Source organism: Armigeres subalbatus, chromosome 3 (genome assembly GCF_024139115.2).
Source record: "Armigeres subalbatus isolate Guangzhou_Male chromosome 3, GZ_Asu_2, whole genome shotgun sequence".
NCBI classification, from domain to species: domain Eukaryota; kingdom Metazoa; phylum Arthropoda; class Insecta; order Diptera; family Culicidae; genus Armigeres; species Armigeres subalbatus.
This window is the reverse complement of record NC_085141.1, coordinates 262677402-262696270: the sequence shown is the minus strand read 5'-3', so window position 1 is coordinate 262696270 and position 18869 is coordinate 262677402. Positions and strand designations below refer to the sequence as shown.

The following is an 18869-nucleotide window of genomic DNA, read 5'->3' as shown; positions in this document are numbered from 1 at the left end:
GGGCCTGCTTGGGGACACATGCAGCTTTTTATAGAAGTTCAACAGAGCCCACTGTCGAACCCCACCACATCCTAGGCAGACCCCACAGGACGCACCCTCTCACTCTAGCTGATGTCAGAAGGACAACAGTGCCCAGGCTGCACTACCCCTCTTTTCAGGGTCGCACGTTATTCCTATGTTCCTATGTTTGTTTTTAAACTCCTGGATCATCCCAAATTCATATATTCCTAAATAAATTCCCATATTCCGAAATTCCTGAATTTCTAAATTTCTGAATTCCTAGATTCCTAAATTGCTGAGACAGATTTTGCGATCGTGATTATGACCGATTTCTTTATCGGCTATGACAGGTCTGTCTTGTCATGGTAGTTTCCATACCACTAACCAAGCCGCCCACAACCAGGACGTTACGCAAGAAGATTTACGATTCGATTGTGTGCTGTTCACTAGATGGTCTCTATGCCTCCCTTCCACATTCTGTCGCTTTATACTTGTCCGCACCCTAGCGAACGGCTTTCAATCTGTTTATTTTTGAATAATTACTTTCGATTATCTACTCCCTAATACCAAGCGACACACGTGTCGCCCAAAAGTGTCTGTGTCTCAAATGCAATCAAATTTAGTCACATTTGAGCTGCTGACCAGATTTGTCTGGATTGTGCTGCTAGGGTTGAGTAGGACTGACCGATAAAGCCGATAAATAAATCAATCTAAATCCCTAAATAAATTCCTGAATCCTAAATTCCTAAATTCCTAAATTCTTAAATTTGATATATCGTCATTACTTGTCATTATTTATGAGTTCAGATTGCAGTTTTCAGCCTGGCCAGCGTACTTGCGCCTCGATCCAACTTCGTTTCCCTCAGTGGCTATAATCTCATCAACTGCACAAATCATCCAATTTCCAATCCCATTTCTAGGTATAAGGAATTTGTTTTTGTTCGTTTTTCACAAACTGCATTTTAAGAAACATATAATAATGAAAAATAATGTTAATTTTCATTTGGCATAAAATGTTCGATGGTTTCAATTCGAACGGCTTTCATACCGGATCGGAAGTGAACCTTATTTGCAGGATTGCTGTCAGACATTCTTGTAACATGCCCTGCCTATCATACCATTCCGGCTTTAGCTACCCTCCGATGGCATTGACCAACAGGAAATTTCCAGCGATGAAGACACTGAAGACAACACTGCGGTCACTCATCAACATGTTCCAGAGCATATGTGGGTTTATTGACAAGTTGAGCGGAGTGAAAAATCGGATAACGGTGTGGCTGGAAGAGCTGGATGAGCTGAGGGCAATATGAACGATGTGATCCTGAAACCCACGATGACTACTAAGGCTTGTTTGCGACAAAATCTGGACACCCCAAAAAACGTATAACTTTTGAAATACCATCATCAACGAGTGAAGTATTTCGAAGAATGATGTACGTATGTCTGTTCTATCAAAATATTTTATTTATTAGTATTAGAAGTACTTAATGGATAATGGTGGCTAAGGAAGAGCAGGTTCGAAAATCAATCGTGTGCAGCTGCATTGGAATTTAGGGCTTTCGATTCGAAATCTTGCTAGAAAGCTTTTGTTTTCATGTAAGCCCTGGTCATAGAGTCTTAAAATAGTATGATGCTTCTTTGCCAGCAACAAGAATCCCAAGGACTTGAACAAAAACGGATTTATGGAAGAATAAGAAAGTGAAACGAATACTACAGTAGAGGACATATCTTTCGGCGCGAACTGTTTCTAAGAAAATTAAAATGACACCAACTTTAGTGTATACATCGAAGCGTCTACAAGGAATGAAGTCATTTGAATTGAGCACTGTGCCGAATAAACTGACTACATAGTTCATTTTTATTCTCAACGTTGTCTGTCCAGATTTTGTCGCGAACAAGCCTTACGAGGAGGAGACCAACTGTTCCAAGCAGCGGTCGGAGTACGGTAGCAAGTACTATGACTTAAAGTCTTTGCTATTGGACAAGGTCAGAAAGTTCGAGGAACCACCAGTCCTCCACCAATCAGCCCGAAACCGGAAGTGGCACACCAAGCTACCATGGAACGAGTGCCGTTGCCTCAAATCGTGTTGCAAACTTTCGACGGCAACATCAATGATTGGTTGAGCTTCAGTAGCTTATATTTTTCGCTCATACATAGGAAGGTAGCCTTACCGGAAATGGAAAAGTTCCACTACCTGAAATGGTGCTTGACAGGCGAAGCCAAGTCACTTGAGGATCAGCTGGGCATCATGCGGGAGAACTACCAGGTCGCATGGGACTCTCTAATGAAACGTCATAACGATAGAAAGTAACTGAAGCGGTCCCTACTGGAGGGCTTCGAGCGGTCTATGCAGACGGTAAATCAGGTAGTTCATCCTGCCGAATATAAAGATATATGCGCGCGACTAGGTCCGGCGACTAAAAGAAACTGAGAAGAATTATCGTCAACTAAGGAGCAGAATACGGTCAAGGATCAAACTGATTTCCTCCAGCGTAGAGTGAAAGTCCTTGCTGCTCTACCACCCAAGTCCTCTGGTTCCAAGATAGAACCCCCTCAAAAAAAATGTCACCGTTTCGGCACTTCAGCTACACCATTGTGCAGGAGAACATTTGTGCTGTGTAGCATGTCAAGAAAATCACGTCCTATACCAATGTCCAAGATTTAAACGGACACGTACTCATATTCAAAACGTTCTGAACAAAGCACACTGTTCAAGTGCACTGACCTAACATAGCAACTTGTATCCTAGGAAAACATATTCAAGCCGTCGCTACACATTTTCGTCTAATAATGGAACACGAGGGCTTCTAACGGATAGAAATCAAGCTCATATTCTGTTCAGGATGCATCTCTGCCGAAAAACCGATTACACAAGGAGGAACACCAGCGCAGGTATCATCCAATGTATCCGGAACAAAAGCATCGTCGATACTCCCGTCGTCCTAGTGGAAGGAATGAATGAAGTCCATGTTCCGGCCAGAGCACTTCTAGATTCCGGCTCCGAGTGCAACTTCATGACTGAGAAGGTGGCTCCACAACTGAAGGTTCAAAGGCAACTGGCGGTTGTTGAAGTATGCGGAATAGGATGAGCCAACATGAATGTGAAGCAGAAGGTTCATCATATGGTCGCGAGTTACAGGATTCTCAGGTAGGAATTCGTGTTGCTGCCGAAGGTGACAGCGAATCTCCCAGCTACCAACTCTAGATGTGACGAAATGGGAGTTCCCCGAAGGTTTGAGGATAGCGGACCCAACGTTTTTTAGATCCGAGGCTATTGACCTCGTGCTGGATTACAATCCGGAAATAAAGTGCCACTTGATGAAGGTCTTCCAATTCTCACTTAGTCAGTGTTTGACTGTGCAGTGTGCATTGTCCGGATGTATGGACAGGCCGCACAATAAACACCACATTACAAGCAATGTGTCAGTTTGCCTTGAGAAGAAGCTAATTCGTTGTACGAAGAGTATATTGGGTCCTTTGATAGGGAATCGAAGAAAGAAGCAACCTTTAAAGAGCAGTTCGTTCAATCGATCAGGATGGCAAATACATTTCCATGAAGCTTGTGTGTATCAAATGTATCGCCGAGCCGCAGGTTCAAGCCAAAACGTATGGTACCGAAGGAACCAGAGCAACGTTATCACTTTTCCGAGCAAGTACGCTACTTGGCAGTGGCATACAGATCAAGCCAAAGAAAGCAATCAAGACGATTTCTAAGTAGTAAAGCAGCGAAGAGACGGCACATCCTGCTGCTGTATACCAGAAAAGATTATGGAATACCAAATGAAAGGTGGTGGAAGATTGTCAACAAAGGACAAGAAGTCACCAGAATGTTTCGGAGATTGTAAAACCTATAAAACGAAGGAAGATAGGGTGTTCAGCTGGAAAACAAGCATCCCAAAGCAATATCCCAGAACCAAAACCAACCCAATCTGTCCATATGCGCATTTCAGGGCGGGCGGGAATGTTTGAGCGTCAGTATCCCTTGGTGAAATATGCAAAAGAGAAATTTCGACACAGTGACGGCGCCATCTCAATGAAGAAAAGTTTTTTTACTCGCTCGCTACTGAAAGGATCGGACAGGGTCCGAATGTCCAAAGGAATTAAGGCCAAATACACATATGTAGTGTGTAAATCAAATAAATGTAGTTCGTGTTATTAAAGTGTTTAAAAGCCAAATGCTTAAATGATATTTAATCACTTGTCATAAGACGAGTTTATACAATTCCATTGAATTCCACCACTTAATTGTATCTTGACAGATACGTATTTCGGCCTCAACAGTAAGACCGTCTTCAGTGTCTCGTACTTGAAGTCGAGTCAAGTACGAGATACTGAAGACGGCCTTACTGTTGAGGTCGAAATACGTATCTGTCAAGATACAATTAAGTGGTGGAATTCAATGGGATTGTATAAACTCGTCTTATGACAAGTGAAGACATTCCACTAAAAAGCTCAAAATAATTTTCTTATGATATTTAATGTTGATGGATTTCTGTAAATAAATGTGTAAAGTGCAAAAGACGTGTTAAGCTGTGGACCAAAATTCCGACGATGCGCACCCGAAAACCCCACGAAGCAATCATTCAAGTCGGTCGATCTGTGTCCACCTCAAACCCCCAGGATCGCTTTTACAAAGCGACCAAAACATACAGTCCACATCGGAGGTGGAGTACCAGCTCCTAGACAGTGGGTAAGGTCTATGACATATCCGCGAGGGGGGCGTAGGACTTGACTTGACCATCCCTTTAAAGATACATAATTTGTCCAAATTTTTCACATAATCTTATTTGGATATAAAATCAGTGAAATCAGTTCAAGCATTATTATTACAATTTTCATGACAAATTTTCCAAAATATCGACTTCGGCAAAAACTACCATGCTACCTGAATCAGCATAGAATACCACATTTGACAAATTCCAACTTAAATATTCTCTCATAGGACAGGTGTGCTGGCGTTAAAGTACAACAACAAATTATGCATCATTTAGCATCATTTGCACTTGAAGCACTGAGTGGGGGTTTGGAAATTTCCCCCAGGCCTGCACTGCGGGAATTTTCTTAATCAATGGGACATAACACAGACCTTTCCAAACCCTTAATTTTTTTTACCAAGTTCACTTTTATGAAAGTGAACTGATTAAAATTCTTGTTTTCTGTGCTATCGAATGATCGACTGTTTATTGTTATTTTAACTTAAAACGGCTACGCTACGCGGGGCTGGTGTCTTCATCAGGGGAAAAATATTATGTTATGAAGACACCAACCCCGTGTCGAAATGTTGGACAAATATAAATCTTGTTTTAATCCTTAAAGACTGCGTAGCCGTTTTAAGTTAAAATTCTTGTTTTCTTGTTTAATTACTTGAACTGGCGCAATCTCATTCAGTGATATATGGGGAGACCTTTCCAGACGACACTAATCAAACGCTCAGTTCTGTCGTCATAACTAACAAAAAATATGTCGCTTCTCAGTTAAGTGCTGAAGATTATGTTTGCCATCATTAGAGGATCCCAGAAAAATGTGGAGGGAGGGGGGTCGAAAAACCCAGAAAAAAAAATGCTTACGTTATAAGTATAAGGCCCCTTATCAAAATTTATTTCGAAAGCCAGAAACACATCATGTTTGGCGGAATCGTCTGTTTCTATTCATGTTTTTTGCGCACTACATACATACAGTATACACGCACAAACAGGCAGGCATTTTCTCAGTTCGTCGAGCTGCATCTGTTGGTATACATATAATACTATTGGTCTTTGGGCCTTCTATACAAAGTTCTTTTTTGAGTTGTTCCTATATCTTTTGAACACATTTAGCACACGAGAAAGGCTAAAACACGCAAAAAGCTCAACAGTTCTCCTTAGCGGGTAATTTTCAGATAATAAATTGTGACCTTTAAGTTTAATTCCAGTTTATTTCGGAAATGGAAACAAATCCTGTGCTATGATATTCGGAGTATTTGAAAAGCATACGGGCTGGCGAACTTGCTACCGCTTCAATTAAATAACACACTTCTATTGATGCACTTTTTACTGCATGTTACGTAATTTCACATTGATTTATATTTGGATCAATAATCGGGCTGTTTCTCCAATTAACTTTACGACACCGCCTGGTGGTTTGATCACCGTTGTTGAAATTAGCTACCAGTGGACGCATTGGGTAACCAACCGAATAATTAGCTTATCTGCATCTTCTTTACTGCTCATCAGTTCCAACAACCGGCCTTTATGCTTACGTGCGCACGTGCCATCACTATAAAAACCCATCAGCGCCACTCATTAACTAACGCCTTCTCTTTTGATTATCTATTTTTCATTCGTAACTCCTTTTTTCATGCAGCTTTGTCCAAGAATTTGTATCCAGCCCGTTAGATGGGGTCAGTTTACTGTTGGAAGTTCTCCGCGCCGTCCAACTGAGCCAAAGCATGCCGATTAATGGTACCACCACTATGCCAGCACCCGGATCGATGCCACGAACCAATCAATCATACCAACGACGAGCCCTCCTTGATGAACTTGCTTGCTTGTGAGTAGCTACTATTAGTATCGATATGGTGCAATGAAATAAACATTTTTTATGTGTTTTAGACAATGTTTGAGTATTTGCTGTACCAGAAGTCCTGAGGCTGGGGCTAGACTAGGAACTACTCCTATTGGACTGCTGCCATTGGCCGCTGCTGCAACTGGAACTGGTATTCGATCAAGGATCGTGGCCCTTCAACTCTTGACGATTGCTTGCGATAAGTCCGCTCTTGGTGACGGAACTCAACGTAGTCAACAGCAAGGACATACCGCTGTATCGGAAGCTCTATCAACACTGCGTCTTCGTTGCGCTGAGCCGGTTCGGTTTAGGTTGCTAGTAGGGATGCTGAACAGTGGAGGTGGATCTGGGGAACTGCAGGCAGTGGGTATGAAATTTGTAAACACTTTCTTGGAAAGCGCAGAAAGTGTGCAGGTTCGTCTTTACCTGCAAGCGGAACTTTATCAGGCGGGATTAGACCCAGCGCAAATGTGCAAAGTTATATCATCCACTTCACCATGGTTAGAGCGACTCAGGGTGGAGGTGAAACGATGGGATGCCATTCGTATCGACATCGAGCAGCTTCAATGTCAAGCACGATCGGCTGAACAAGTCCGCAGCCGATTAGTCATTCTCGAACGTAGAGTACAAATTCTGCATGAGGAGAAGACTGTTTTGACTACAATGGAAAGGAGGCTTCAGGAACGATGTGCTGAATTGCAACGGGAAGTGCTCAGACTGAAGGGAACTCATAGCCAGGAAGCATCCAATAGCTCGAGTTTGGAGAAACGACCGGTTGCACTGCCTCGACAAGTTCCACCGCAGGCAAAGAGAAATACCTCTGAGAACGACGACGAAGGCATAAGCAGTTCTGAAACTGGGCAATCATCTACCCCAGAACCTCCTCGTGTATTCCCCACACAAGACGGGTCAACCACAAATTCTCACAAGTTCAGTATAGCTCTGAATCAAGAAAATGAAGTTCAGCCACAAGATGTGAACAATACCGATGATGATACGAATGCTACTATTGAAGATGTTATTGAAGAATTGCAAAACATTGTCAATGACGCAGAACGAGAAATATCTGATCAAAACGAAGTGCTCTTTCATCAATTGGATGATATGACTGAAAAGACTCTCTATAGCTTAGAGATAAACACAGAAAATGAAATCGTACCTGTTAATCTTCTACCTCACCCGCCGCGAAAGTCCCGTTCATTAGCACATCTCATTTCAACCCCTTCGGATGGAGAATCCGGATATGATCTCCTTTTGGCGAACAACGACAACAAAATGGACTTTTTCGAAGTAGAGGGCACTGGAAAGTCACAAAAGAAGCCTTACGCAGATGAAACATTTTATCCCTCCGAAATAACGCAAGATCCATCCCGACCTGATGTTATCCATACAGCAACCGAGTCACAAGCTCTGCACAAAAGTCGTGCTTCGACCAAAGATTCGAATCGAGCCATACTGAACGTGATCATGGATGCGCGTGACAAAGAAACCCGTATGCTGCGTGCGCAATCTCTGGAACGGGAGGTTCCACAAAACCCCCCGCCACAGCAGTTCAACGGGGTGTTCTTCATGACAGATATGAACAGCGCTGGAAAGTATCCAAAGCCAGACATTACCGCGGCGTTGGAGGCGAAAAAAGTGACCAAGAATCTCGATCGGATGGGTGCTTACGGAGTAGACTCCATGATTGACATCGTTATGTCCAGCGAGCAAAAGGGAAAATTAAATGTACTTCAGAAGATTCGAGTAAATCATCAACACCCCATTGGCAGTGGCGGCACAAATGGAATCGCCGTTGGCGCGAAAATGAGTACTGGCAATAATAATTTTAAGTTACGATCAACAAACGGGCCCCAGATGCACTACCCAGGAAATGGTTTACTGTTAAGGGAAAATAGTCGTAGCCAAACAAATTTGGGCTCTAAGGTAACTGATCTTCCATCTGGATTGTACTGATTTATAGCAACATCTGAAAGGAATGAAAACGTTTTAAAATAATTTCTGTGCAATATTTATTCTTTTACTGTGTAGAGTTTTAGCTATATTTTAACTCGTTCTTGCAGTTGAATGAAAATCCAATTTCTGCACTTACATTTTTGTTGTATCAAACAATCGTTTCGTGTAAAGTTTCCCTGTCCTGTTAGGCATTAGATGGTGATGGACTATTCTGACTATCATTATATTCTGAGGGATGCTACTTCATAAAACCGTGTTACAATTCCATAACTAAGATGGTTAAACTAGTTATTAAGATGTGTATTTTTTTTTACAGACAAATGAAATTGCTTAATAAACATATTTTGCGAGTATTTCCAGTTCGTTATTTATCCGAATCATCTCAATGTAAAACTCAACTAAAACCCTGATTAATGCAGCTAGCCATTCTTTTTTCCGACATTTGCACTAAGTAAACAGTACACTGAAGTCTGCCGAATTTTATACGACAATATTTTCTTCCTTGTACCCTTAATTGATTCATACGTCTGCGCCACACACCAAAAACTTTTAACATCCATGCTTCATGTCCATATGGAGCCACTGGTAGAATCAAAGTTTTATACAGAGCAAATTTCGATTCCGTCTGCATGTTGTGGAACCATAGCTGGTTCCGTAATCCATAGAAGACCCATTCGCAGCTGCAAAACGTCTTTTCACTTCAAGAGTAACGTCATTGTCACATGTCACAAGCGTTCCAAGGTAAACAAATTATCCAACTACAACATCTATGACATTTCCATCAGGCACTACTTCAACACGCACAGCGCACACTGCTGTCACGCACGCTTAGCTTAAGCTAACCAGAGATGTATTTACAATATACAATAGCTCTTCCCCCTTCGGAAAGAACAATAATTCAGAATGAACAAATATTCATTATGAAACATATTCGAACTTACTTCTACTCTAGGTCTCTTAGACCGCCAAGGTAGGCCAGAAAGCGCTACCAGTTCTGATGGAAATTTTCTTTTCCTACTCATATTTCTATTTAATAACTGAATCACTTCCGATAGCGTTGGGGTCTGTCTCGCGCTCAGATCTGGTAACTGCCAGAAAGTGTCGTCATGTACGGATGCCCTCGTGGATTCTGCGGTAGTCAGTAACGGCCGACCAGCCACGGATGTGTCGTCGTCAGTCAGTAGCGGCCGACCAGTCTCGACCACACGCATCGATCGCCTTGGCATGCCGCGTCCATCATTAGCGAGTCGTAGTTGAGTGAGATGGACGGTGGTTGTCGCTTCGCTTTCAATCATGATCTGTAATGAGTTATTAGAGACATGTGTCGTGACTGGTGGCCATAACTTTATCTGTGTTCATTGTTCCTCAGGGTGACTGCTGCACTGCTCGATGTGTTCGTCGCCGCGTCCAAATAGGGAATGAGCCGGACTGGCTACCGACCAGCTAATATATAGCCGATCGACCCTTTGTCGCTTAACACTTACTCGCGCCGAAGGGTGGGAACCACCCGGGATGGCTGCTGCTCTGCTCTTCTTCGCGTCCGAATACCAATAAGCCTGCTCGTCTTTCTCTATCTTCTGTTCGTCACCGCGTCCGAATAGGGAATAAGCCGGACTGGCTACCGACCAGTTAATATATAGCCGATCGTCCTTGTGTTGCTTCACGCTTGCTCGCGCCGAAGGGTGGGAATCAGCCGGGGTGGCTGCTGCTCTGCTCTTCTTCACGTCCGAATACCAATAAGCCTGCTCGCCTTTCTCTATCTTCTGTTCGTCGCCGCGTCCGAATAGGGAATGAGCCGCACTGGCTACCGACCAGCTAATATATAGCCGATCGTCCCTTTGTTGCTTCACGCTTGCTCGCGCCGAAGGGTGGGGGTGGGAATCGCCCGGGGTGGCTGCTGCTCTGCTCGATGTGTTCGTCGCCGCGTCCGAATAGGGAATGAGCCGCACTGGCTACCGACCAGCTAATATATAGCCGATCGTCCCTTTGTTGCTTCACGCTTGCTCGCGCCGAAGGGTGGGGGTGGGAATCACCCGGGGTGGCTGCTGCTCTGCTCGATGTGTTCGTCGCCGCGTCCGAATAGGGAATAAGCCGGACTGGCTACCGACCAGCTAATATATAGCCGATCGTCCTTGTGTTGCTTCACGCTTGCTCGCGCCGAAGGGTGGGAATCAGCCGGGGTGGCTGCTGATCTGCTCTTCTTCACGTCCGAATACCAATAAGCCTGCTCGCCTTTCTCTATCTTCTGTTCGTCACCGCGTCCGAATAGGGAATGAGCCGCACTGGCTACCGACCAGCTAATATATAGCCGATCGTCCCTTTGTTGCTTCACGCTTGCTCGCGCCGAAGGGTGGGAGTGGGAATCGCCCGGGGTGGCTGCTGCTCTGCTCGATGTGTTCGTCGCCGCGTCCGAATAGGGAATGAGCCGCACTGGCTACCGACCAGCTAATATATAGCCGATCGTCCCTTTGTTGCTTCACGCTTGCTCGCGCCGAAGGGTGGGGGTGGGAATCACCCGGGGTGGCTGCTGCTCTGCTCGATGTGTTCGTCGCCGCGTCCGAATAGGGAATGAGCCGCACTGGCTACCGACCAGCTAATATATAGCCGATCGTCCCTTTGTTGCTTCACGCTTGCTCGCGCCGAAGGGTGGGGGTGGGAATCACCTGGGGTGGCTGCTGCTCTGCTCGATGTGTTCGTCGCCGCGTCCGAATAGGGAATGAGTTGTTTGTATTTCTCTCGTTTCTTTTATAGTAAAGGCCCGCTTACTATCGACCAATCAGAAGACAGCTAGGAGGATCTCGATTTTAGGCCACACCCCAAGTAAATTATCAACGGTATAGGATGAGACGTCAAACCAATTAACAACCTTTGTGATTAATTTCAATTGATTTATTACTAATAATATGTTTATTATTCTTAAGCGACAAATCAGTTTATTTTCATTATTTTATTCGTAACATTATCTTTATTCTACAATGCCCTCCACTCCTACTCTTCAATCAAAAATTGAATACAATAGCATATCATTAAATTTGGATGGTTTTTTTGCTGTTCTTTTAGGTCTTTCGAGACAGCCACGTGGTGGCTCGACATTAATCATCTCTTCCTGCTCAAGTTCAAGTTCTGTCGTGATTTCATTCTCTCCTTCCTCCGCATCCTCTGACTCAATCCTGGACTCCTGCAACATAATTGGAACTTTTTTCACTTCTTGGACGTTTCGCGAATACTGGACTCCTCTATCACTTTGTACAACGACTTTTGCACCCTCTCTAGCTAAAACAGTATAACGTTGTTCTGAAAAGGTAGCCTCTCCTTTTGTTTCAAATTTTGTGCCCACTATCCATTATCTCCTACTGTGATATCCGAGTTCACTGCTCCTCTAACTCTGTCGGCATAAATTTTGCTGTCAAGTTTCGATGCGGCATCCTTTTCTCGAATATCGGTTCTGTCAATATCTTGCGGTGAAATTGTTTCCCACAAAAACGGAAACGTGCCTCGGAAACGCCAGCCGACCAACAGCTTAAACGGCGTCACACCCAATCTAGAAAGCGGTCGCACTTTATTGTGCATATGAAGATATTTCTCCAATGCTAATTTCCAATTAATTTTGTCGAGTTTTGCTGCGGTTAGAACATCTTTCAGTCCCTTATTCTGCCGTTCTACGGCTCCATTTGACTGTGCGCTCAACGGTATTGATTTTTGAATTTTCACACCTCGATCTTCCCAAGTCTTTACGAAAGTGTCACCTTGGAATGGTGGACCGTTGTCACTGCAAATCGTCAAGGGATATCCCCATACCTCAAAAATTCGACATAACGCTTCATTCGTGCAGTTCGCATCAGTGGTTCTTACTTCAACAACGTGCAAATACCTTGAGTAGGTGTCAACCACTACTAGAAACTCTCCTGATCCGCAGTCCTTGAAGGAGAAAAAGTCTACTTGGAGCACTTCCCATGGCCCATCCGGTAATATTCTGCTTGTCAGAGGAATCGGTGGATTTTTTCGTGACATTCGAATACATGTTTCACAATTTTGAACAAAAACTTCAACTTGTTTGGCCATTCCTGGCCACCAAAAGTAGTTTCGCAAAATTTTCTTCATGGAGGCTGCCCCCATGTGTCCTTGGTGAGCTGAAACAAGTGCTTTTTTGCGTAATGCATGAGGCAGAATTACACGATCTCTATTGAATACTAAGGCTCCAAGAACTCTTAGACTTTTTGATTCTGATTCGTATCTTTTTAGATGCTTATCCCAATGTCCTGTTTTAATTGCCTCACACACTTCTACCAGTTCACTGTCTTTTTCCGCTTCACTTTCTATTTCGTCCCACGTGAATTCTATCTTGCCAGTATCCAATAGGTACAAGAGATGCTTATCGGTGCCGTCGTCGAAAGAATCGGCTGACTGCGTTTCTACAACTAAACGCGACAGCGCATCAGCTACGTTCTTTTCTCCAGACACTCGTGCCACCTAAAATGATATCATAATGAATTCATACCAAATCATCTGCTCAAACCTCATCGTACCTTGAAGTTATATGGCTGCAACCGTAGCGCCCATGCTTCGGCTCGAGAAACTGCCCGCTTGCCGATTCTGTGAAGTCCTCCGAATATAAACTCGTTTGACTCTGCATCCGTTCTAATTGTAAAATCTATGCTCAATAAGTAGACCGAAAAACGTTCGACACCCCATACCATGGCCAGTGCCACCTTCTGAGTGTGGGGTATTTTTTTCAGCCAATGTTAGTGCTTTAGAAGCACAAGCAATGATTCAGGGCTTTGCCTGTGCATCATACTGGATCAATCCCGCACCTAGTCCATATGGTGACGCATCAACGTATAACACTTTCTTATCGGCACGGCCGAAATATCCCCGGGAGTTTTTTCACTTCCAAGCACTGCTCCTCAAGTAGTTAAACTCATTTTCTGAATCTTGATTCCAATTAAATTCAACCGCATTTGCCAACTCACGTAGGTGACGCGTCTTATCAGCCCGCAGAGGAATAAATCGATCGATAAAAGTTATCAATCCTAGAAAACTTTTGACCTCCGCTTGTGTTTCAGGCCTGCGAAAATTCCTAATTGCCCCGATTTTCTCGTCTTCTACCTGCCATCCTTTGTCCGACACCATAAATCCCAAAATTTGACTTCTTCCTTTCCGAAAGCGCATTTTCATGGTTAATTCTTACATTGTGTTCATCGAGTCTTTTCATTACTTCCCGCAGGTTCTGATCGTGCTCTTCTTTTGTACTGCCAAAGACCAGAACATCATCCTGGTAATTAACAGTTCCATTGCATCCAGCCAACACAATTGTCTGCATTACCTCCTGGAAAATATCTGGCGCATTCGTTAGTCCGAAGGGTAATCTACAACACCTGTAGAGTGACTCGCCCGCAAAAAAGTTTGTGAGGTGCCTCGAATTCTCGTCGAGCACAATGTGAAAAAAGGCGTTAGTCAAATCTATTGTTGAAAAAAACTTAGCGCCATGCAACTCCAACAAAATCGACTCCATTGTCGGCATCTTAAACGGTGTCCTATGTATGCACTTGTTAGGCCCACGCAAGTCTACAACAAGACGAATATCCGATTTTCCTTTGGGAATGACTAATAATGATGAACAGAAACTTCTATCCATGCCCGTTGTGACTTTTTCGATAATTCCAGATTCCTGTAACTCAGTCAATCTTCGCAAGGTCAGCTCTTTGAAGGCGGCTGGAATATACGTGTAAACGTTTCTTGATGGCGGCATCGTTTTATCATAGCTCAACGTTACTGGTGGTATATTGAACTTTGGAAATTCTGATGTTTTGTCTGCTAGAATGCTATTCACAGAAAACTCGCAAGGCCAAGCACGATCCATGGTTCCTCCCGTCTGTACTCCTAGTCCGACAGCCAGCAAGCTGTATCTGGTAGCCGTATTGAAGCCTAGCAGAGCTCTTGTCTCGTGCACTTCGTAGAATTTTTCAACTGTGACGGGTCTCTCATCGGAGACAAAAAGCTCCGCAGAAAAGGTGGCTACCACCTCAATGCTATCTTCAGATGCATACGCGCGAAGGGGTTTATCTGACACGTAGCTTAATTCAACCAAGCATTGTCTAGCAGTTTCGTCTTGCAAAATCTCATCAAACGATTCTTGCGTGATAGTGTTGACCTGAGCCCCAGAATCAATAAAAAATGTAACCTTGACCCCTGCCACATATGCTGCCACGTATGCTGTGCTATCGTCAGATACGCATGTATCAACTTTGTCTATCTCAGATATTTTCTTGTCTGGTGTTTTGACTTCAGGCGTGTTCTCCTTCTCCTCTGGTGGTAAACAGACAACCTGTAATAATGTTACACGAAAACATATTTTTTTCTTTTAGCCAACTTTATTATTGATCCTAATAAATACATGAAAATGAAACGAATTCAGTGAAATACTCAGAAACAAAATTTAACCAAATGATAAAACTTATTCGACGTTAGCTTCCATTACCTGTGTCTGTTCTTTGTCATCTTCCACTTTCTGAACTGCTGCAACCTTGGAAGGAAGATCGCTCTCCTCTCCCGTCCAACGGCGTTTTTGTGTTTCTTGCTTAACTTGCTGACACGCTCGCGCAATGTGACCTCGGCGATCACAGTTGCGGCATACTTTATCACGATGAAAACAGTCTTCAGGTGAGTGATATGCGCTCCAGCATCTCCAACAAGCTTGAGAATGTCTTGAATTTCTTATTGGTCCTCTATTAGACCCATCTCTTCCACCTCCACGGTTGCTAGAATATCTTCTAGCTGAGTCGAACTGACCACGACGGTAGTTACCTTCGCTTGGTTGACGAGAAATTGCTGCAACGGTAGCAGTTCTTTGATGATGCAGTCTCCTATAGTCCTCCTCATTTTCCAGCTCCACTTCTCGGATCCGGACTTGATCGATCAATTCGTTGATTGATCCACCATCAGTGAGCACTCGATAAGCCAGAGTTCTCACCCGACTGTCTGTTGATCCTCTGGTGACAGTACGAGATATAGCTTCAAACTCCTCGTCTGTTTTGTAGTTGCACAGTTTCGAAGAAGCAGCTACTCTTTTCACGTATTCGATGTTCGCTTCGCCCTTTTTCTGCACCATGTTGGCTAATTTGCTGCGCTGAGACAATATGTACGCTCTGGAACTAAAGTAACCGTCTAAACGGGCAATATAGTTCGAGTACGGGAACGTTCTTTCATCTGGCATTCCTGTCTGCGTAGTCGTTCCATCTAGCAATTCAAGCAGCCATGGTCCTGCTTTTATCCTGAATAGATCGCTTTTTGTAGACTCATCCGTTGCCTGAATCAGATTCATCGAAGCGTTGAAGACGTTTTTCCAATGATCGTAGACTCTTTTGTTGAGCTCGGTATCACCCATAGTCGGCACACACTCCGGAATGTTTAGACTGCCTAAAGACATGTTGTTGATTCGCATAAGCAATGTATCATTGCCACTGGGTTGATCGTCTCGCATAGTACTCGACCTTGCTTCCATGAAATCCTCAGTGCGATCCATGGCAGCCAAGGTTTGACTCAATTCTTCTTTCTCTCGTCGGGTTTTCTCCAACTCTGCTTTCATTTTCGACAGCTCGTCTTTAATTTTTATCGATATCAGGTCCTCTTTATCTTTACGGTTTCTTTCTGATTCCATTTTCGATTTTGACAGCTCAGACTTTGATTTCTTAGTTGTCTTGTCTTTCGCATTCCTGTGGATAGAGTGAACAAAAAAAGATTCAGAACTTTGTTTTGAAAAATATTTCTTATCACTAATATTTCAACTCAGCTCTACAAAATAAAAGTCCATGCTCAAAACGATCTTTTTCTTTTCAGACTACCTACATTGAATCTCACTTTTCCTTCAAGAAGTCAATTGTCTAGCCTGTGCCATTCCTTTAAGCGTTTGTATTCCCAAAAACTATCTCTTCATTTCTGGACAAATAATAAACATCTTCACATGTGACACTTTTCTTTTTCCTATTAGAGCTCTATACTTCTATTCGAGTTGTTTTTCACGAACGCTATCTCTCCCTATCCCATGAGAAATCAATCATCTTTACATGTGACTCTGTTTCTTTCATTTAAGAGTTGCCTTTACTTCTATTGGAATTACTCTACACGAACTATATCTCTCCCTTTCCTATGAGAGATCAATCATCTTTACACGTGACACTCTTCCTTTTCTATAAGAGTTATCTTCCTTTGAAATCGCTTCTCATGAATAGCTATCTTTTCCTTTCCTATGATAGATGAATCATCTTTACACGTGACACTCTTCCATTCCTATAAGAGTTCACCTATGCTTATCAACTATTCAGCTTCCTCCATTTCTTTAAGAGTTTGTTTTGATGATATCTATCGCTATCTCTCCCTTTCCAATGAGAGTCCATAATTCTTCATTCCTCTACCAATGAATTCCTTTCTTCCATCAAAAGTTCAAACAAAACAAGCGTCTTGCTGTCAATTATCTTAACTCACCTTTTCTCGAGAAGCTTATCGCCACCGACTGCGCCATTGTCGTGACTGGTGGCCATAACTTTATCTGTGTTCATTGTTCCTCAGGGTGACTGCTGCACTGCTCGATGTGTTCGTCGCCGCGTCCAAATAGGGAATGAGCCGGACTGGCTACCGACCAGCTAATATATAGCCGATCGACCCTTTGTCGCTTAACACTTACTCGCGCCGAAGGGTGGGAACCACCCGGGATGGCTGCTGCTCTGCTCTTCTTCGCGTCCGAATACCAATAAGCCTGCTCGTCTTTCTCTATCTTCTGTTCGTCACCGCGTCCGAATAGGGAATAAGCCGGACTGGCTACCGACCAGTTAATATATAGCCGATCGTCCTTGTGTTGCTTCACGCTTGCTCGCGCCGAAGGGTGGGAATCAGCCAAGGTGGCTGCTGCTCTGCTCTTCTTCACGTCCGAATACCAATAAGCCTGCTCGCCTTTCTCTATCTTCTGTTCGTCGCCGCGTCCGAATAGGGAATGAGCCGCACTGGCTACCGACCAGCTAATATATAGCCGATCGTCCCTTTGTTGCTTCACGCTTGCTCGCGCCGAAGGGTGGGGGTGGGAATCACCCGGGGTGGCTGCTGCTCTGCTCGATGTGTTCGTCGCCGCGTCCGAATAGGGAATGAGCCGCACTGGCTACCGACCAGCTAATATATAGCCGATCGTCCCTTTGTTGCTTCACGCTTGCTCGCGCCGAAGGGTGGGAATCACCCGGGGTGGCTGCTGCTCTGCTCGATGTGTTCGTCGCCGCGTCCGAATAGGGAATAAGCCGGACTGGCTACCGACCAGCTAATATATAGCCGATCGTCCTTGTGTTGCTTCACGCTTGCTCGCGCCGAAGGGTGGGAATCAGCCGGGGTGGCTGCTGCTCTGCTCTTCTTCACGTCCGAATACCAATAAGCCTGCTCGCCTTTCTCTATCTTCTGTTCGTCGCCGCGTCCGAATAGGGAATGAGCCGCACTGGCTACCGACCAGCTAATATATAGCCGATCGTCCCTTTGTTGCTTCACGCTTGCTCGCGCCGAAGGGGGGGAGTGGAATCGCCAGGGTGGCTGCTGCTCTGCTCGATGTGTTCGTCACCGCGTCCGAATAGGGAATGAGCCGCACTGGCTACCGACCAGCTAATATATAGCCGATCGTCCCTTTGTTGCTTCACGCTTGCTCGCGCCGAAGGGTGGGGGTGGGAATCACCCGGGGTGGCTGCTGCTCTGCTCGATGTGTTCGTCGCCGCGTCCGAATAGGGAATGAGCCGCACTGGCTACCGACCAGCTAATATATAGCCGATCGTCCCTTTGTTGCTTCACGCTTGCTCGCGCCGAAGGGTGGGGGTGGGAATCACCTGGGGTGGCTGCTGCTCTGCTCGATGTGTTCGTCGCCGCGTCCGAATAGGGAATGAGCCGCACTGGCTACCGACCAGCTAATATATAGCCGATCGTCCCTTTGTTGCTTCACGCTTGCTCGCGCCGAAGGGTGGGAGTGGGAATCGCCCGGGGTGGCTGCTGCTCTGCTCGATGTGTTCGTCGCCGCGTCCGAATAGGGAATGAGCCGCACTGGCTACCGACCAGCTAATATATAGCCGATCGTCCCTTTGTTGCTTCACGCTTGCTCGCGCCGAAGGGTGGGGGTGGGAATCACCCGGGGTGGCTGCTGCTCTGCTCGATGTGTTCGTCGCCGCGTCCGAATAGGGAATGAGCCGCACTGGCTACCGACCAGCTAATATATAGCCGATCGTCCCTTTGTTGCTTCACGCTTGCTCGCGCCGAAGGGTGGGGGTGGGAATCACCTGGGGTGGCTGCTGCTCTGCTCGATGTGTTCGTCGCCGCGTCCGAATAGGGAATGAGTTGTTTGTATTTCTCT

The 18869-nt window shown here is 44.8% G+C and overlaps 2 protein-coding genes across 7 annotated transcripts in view; one reads left to right on the top strand and one right to left on the bottom strand.

Moving 5' to 3' along the window:
• LOC134223999 (uncharacterized) overlaps positions 1–8853 on the top strand; it is a 368032-nt gene extending 359179 nt beyond the window's left edge. For all 6 annotated transcript variants that reach the window (XM_062703225.1, XM_062703226.1, XM_062703224.1 and 3 more), the window contains 2 exons: positions 6344–6529; positions 6592–8853. In XM_062703225.1, coding sequence (XP_062559209.1) covers positions 6344–6529; positions 6592–8500 — 2095 coding nt within the window. In that variant the 3' untranslated portion in view covers positions 8501–8853. The remainder of the gene's footprint in view (positions 1–6343; positions 6530–6591) is intronic.
• Positions 8854–11836: 2983 nt separating this feature from the next.
• Positions 11837–18043, bottom strand: LOC134222440 (uncharacterized). Its single transcript, XM_062701585.1, has 4 exons — positions 14979–18043; positions 13689–14825; positions 13027–13212; positions 11837–12970 (listed from the first exon to the last, which is right to left on the bottom strand). The coding sequence occupies exons 1-4, from the start codon at positions 16155–16157 to the stop codon at positions 11837–11839; spliced, it is 3636 nt and encodes a 1211-aa protein (XP_062557569.1). The 5' UTR covers positions 16158–18043.
• Between the last annotated feature and the right edge of the window lie 826 nt (positions 18044–18869).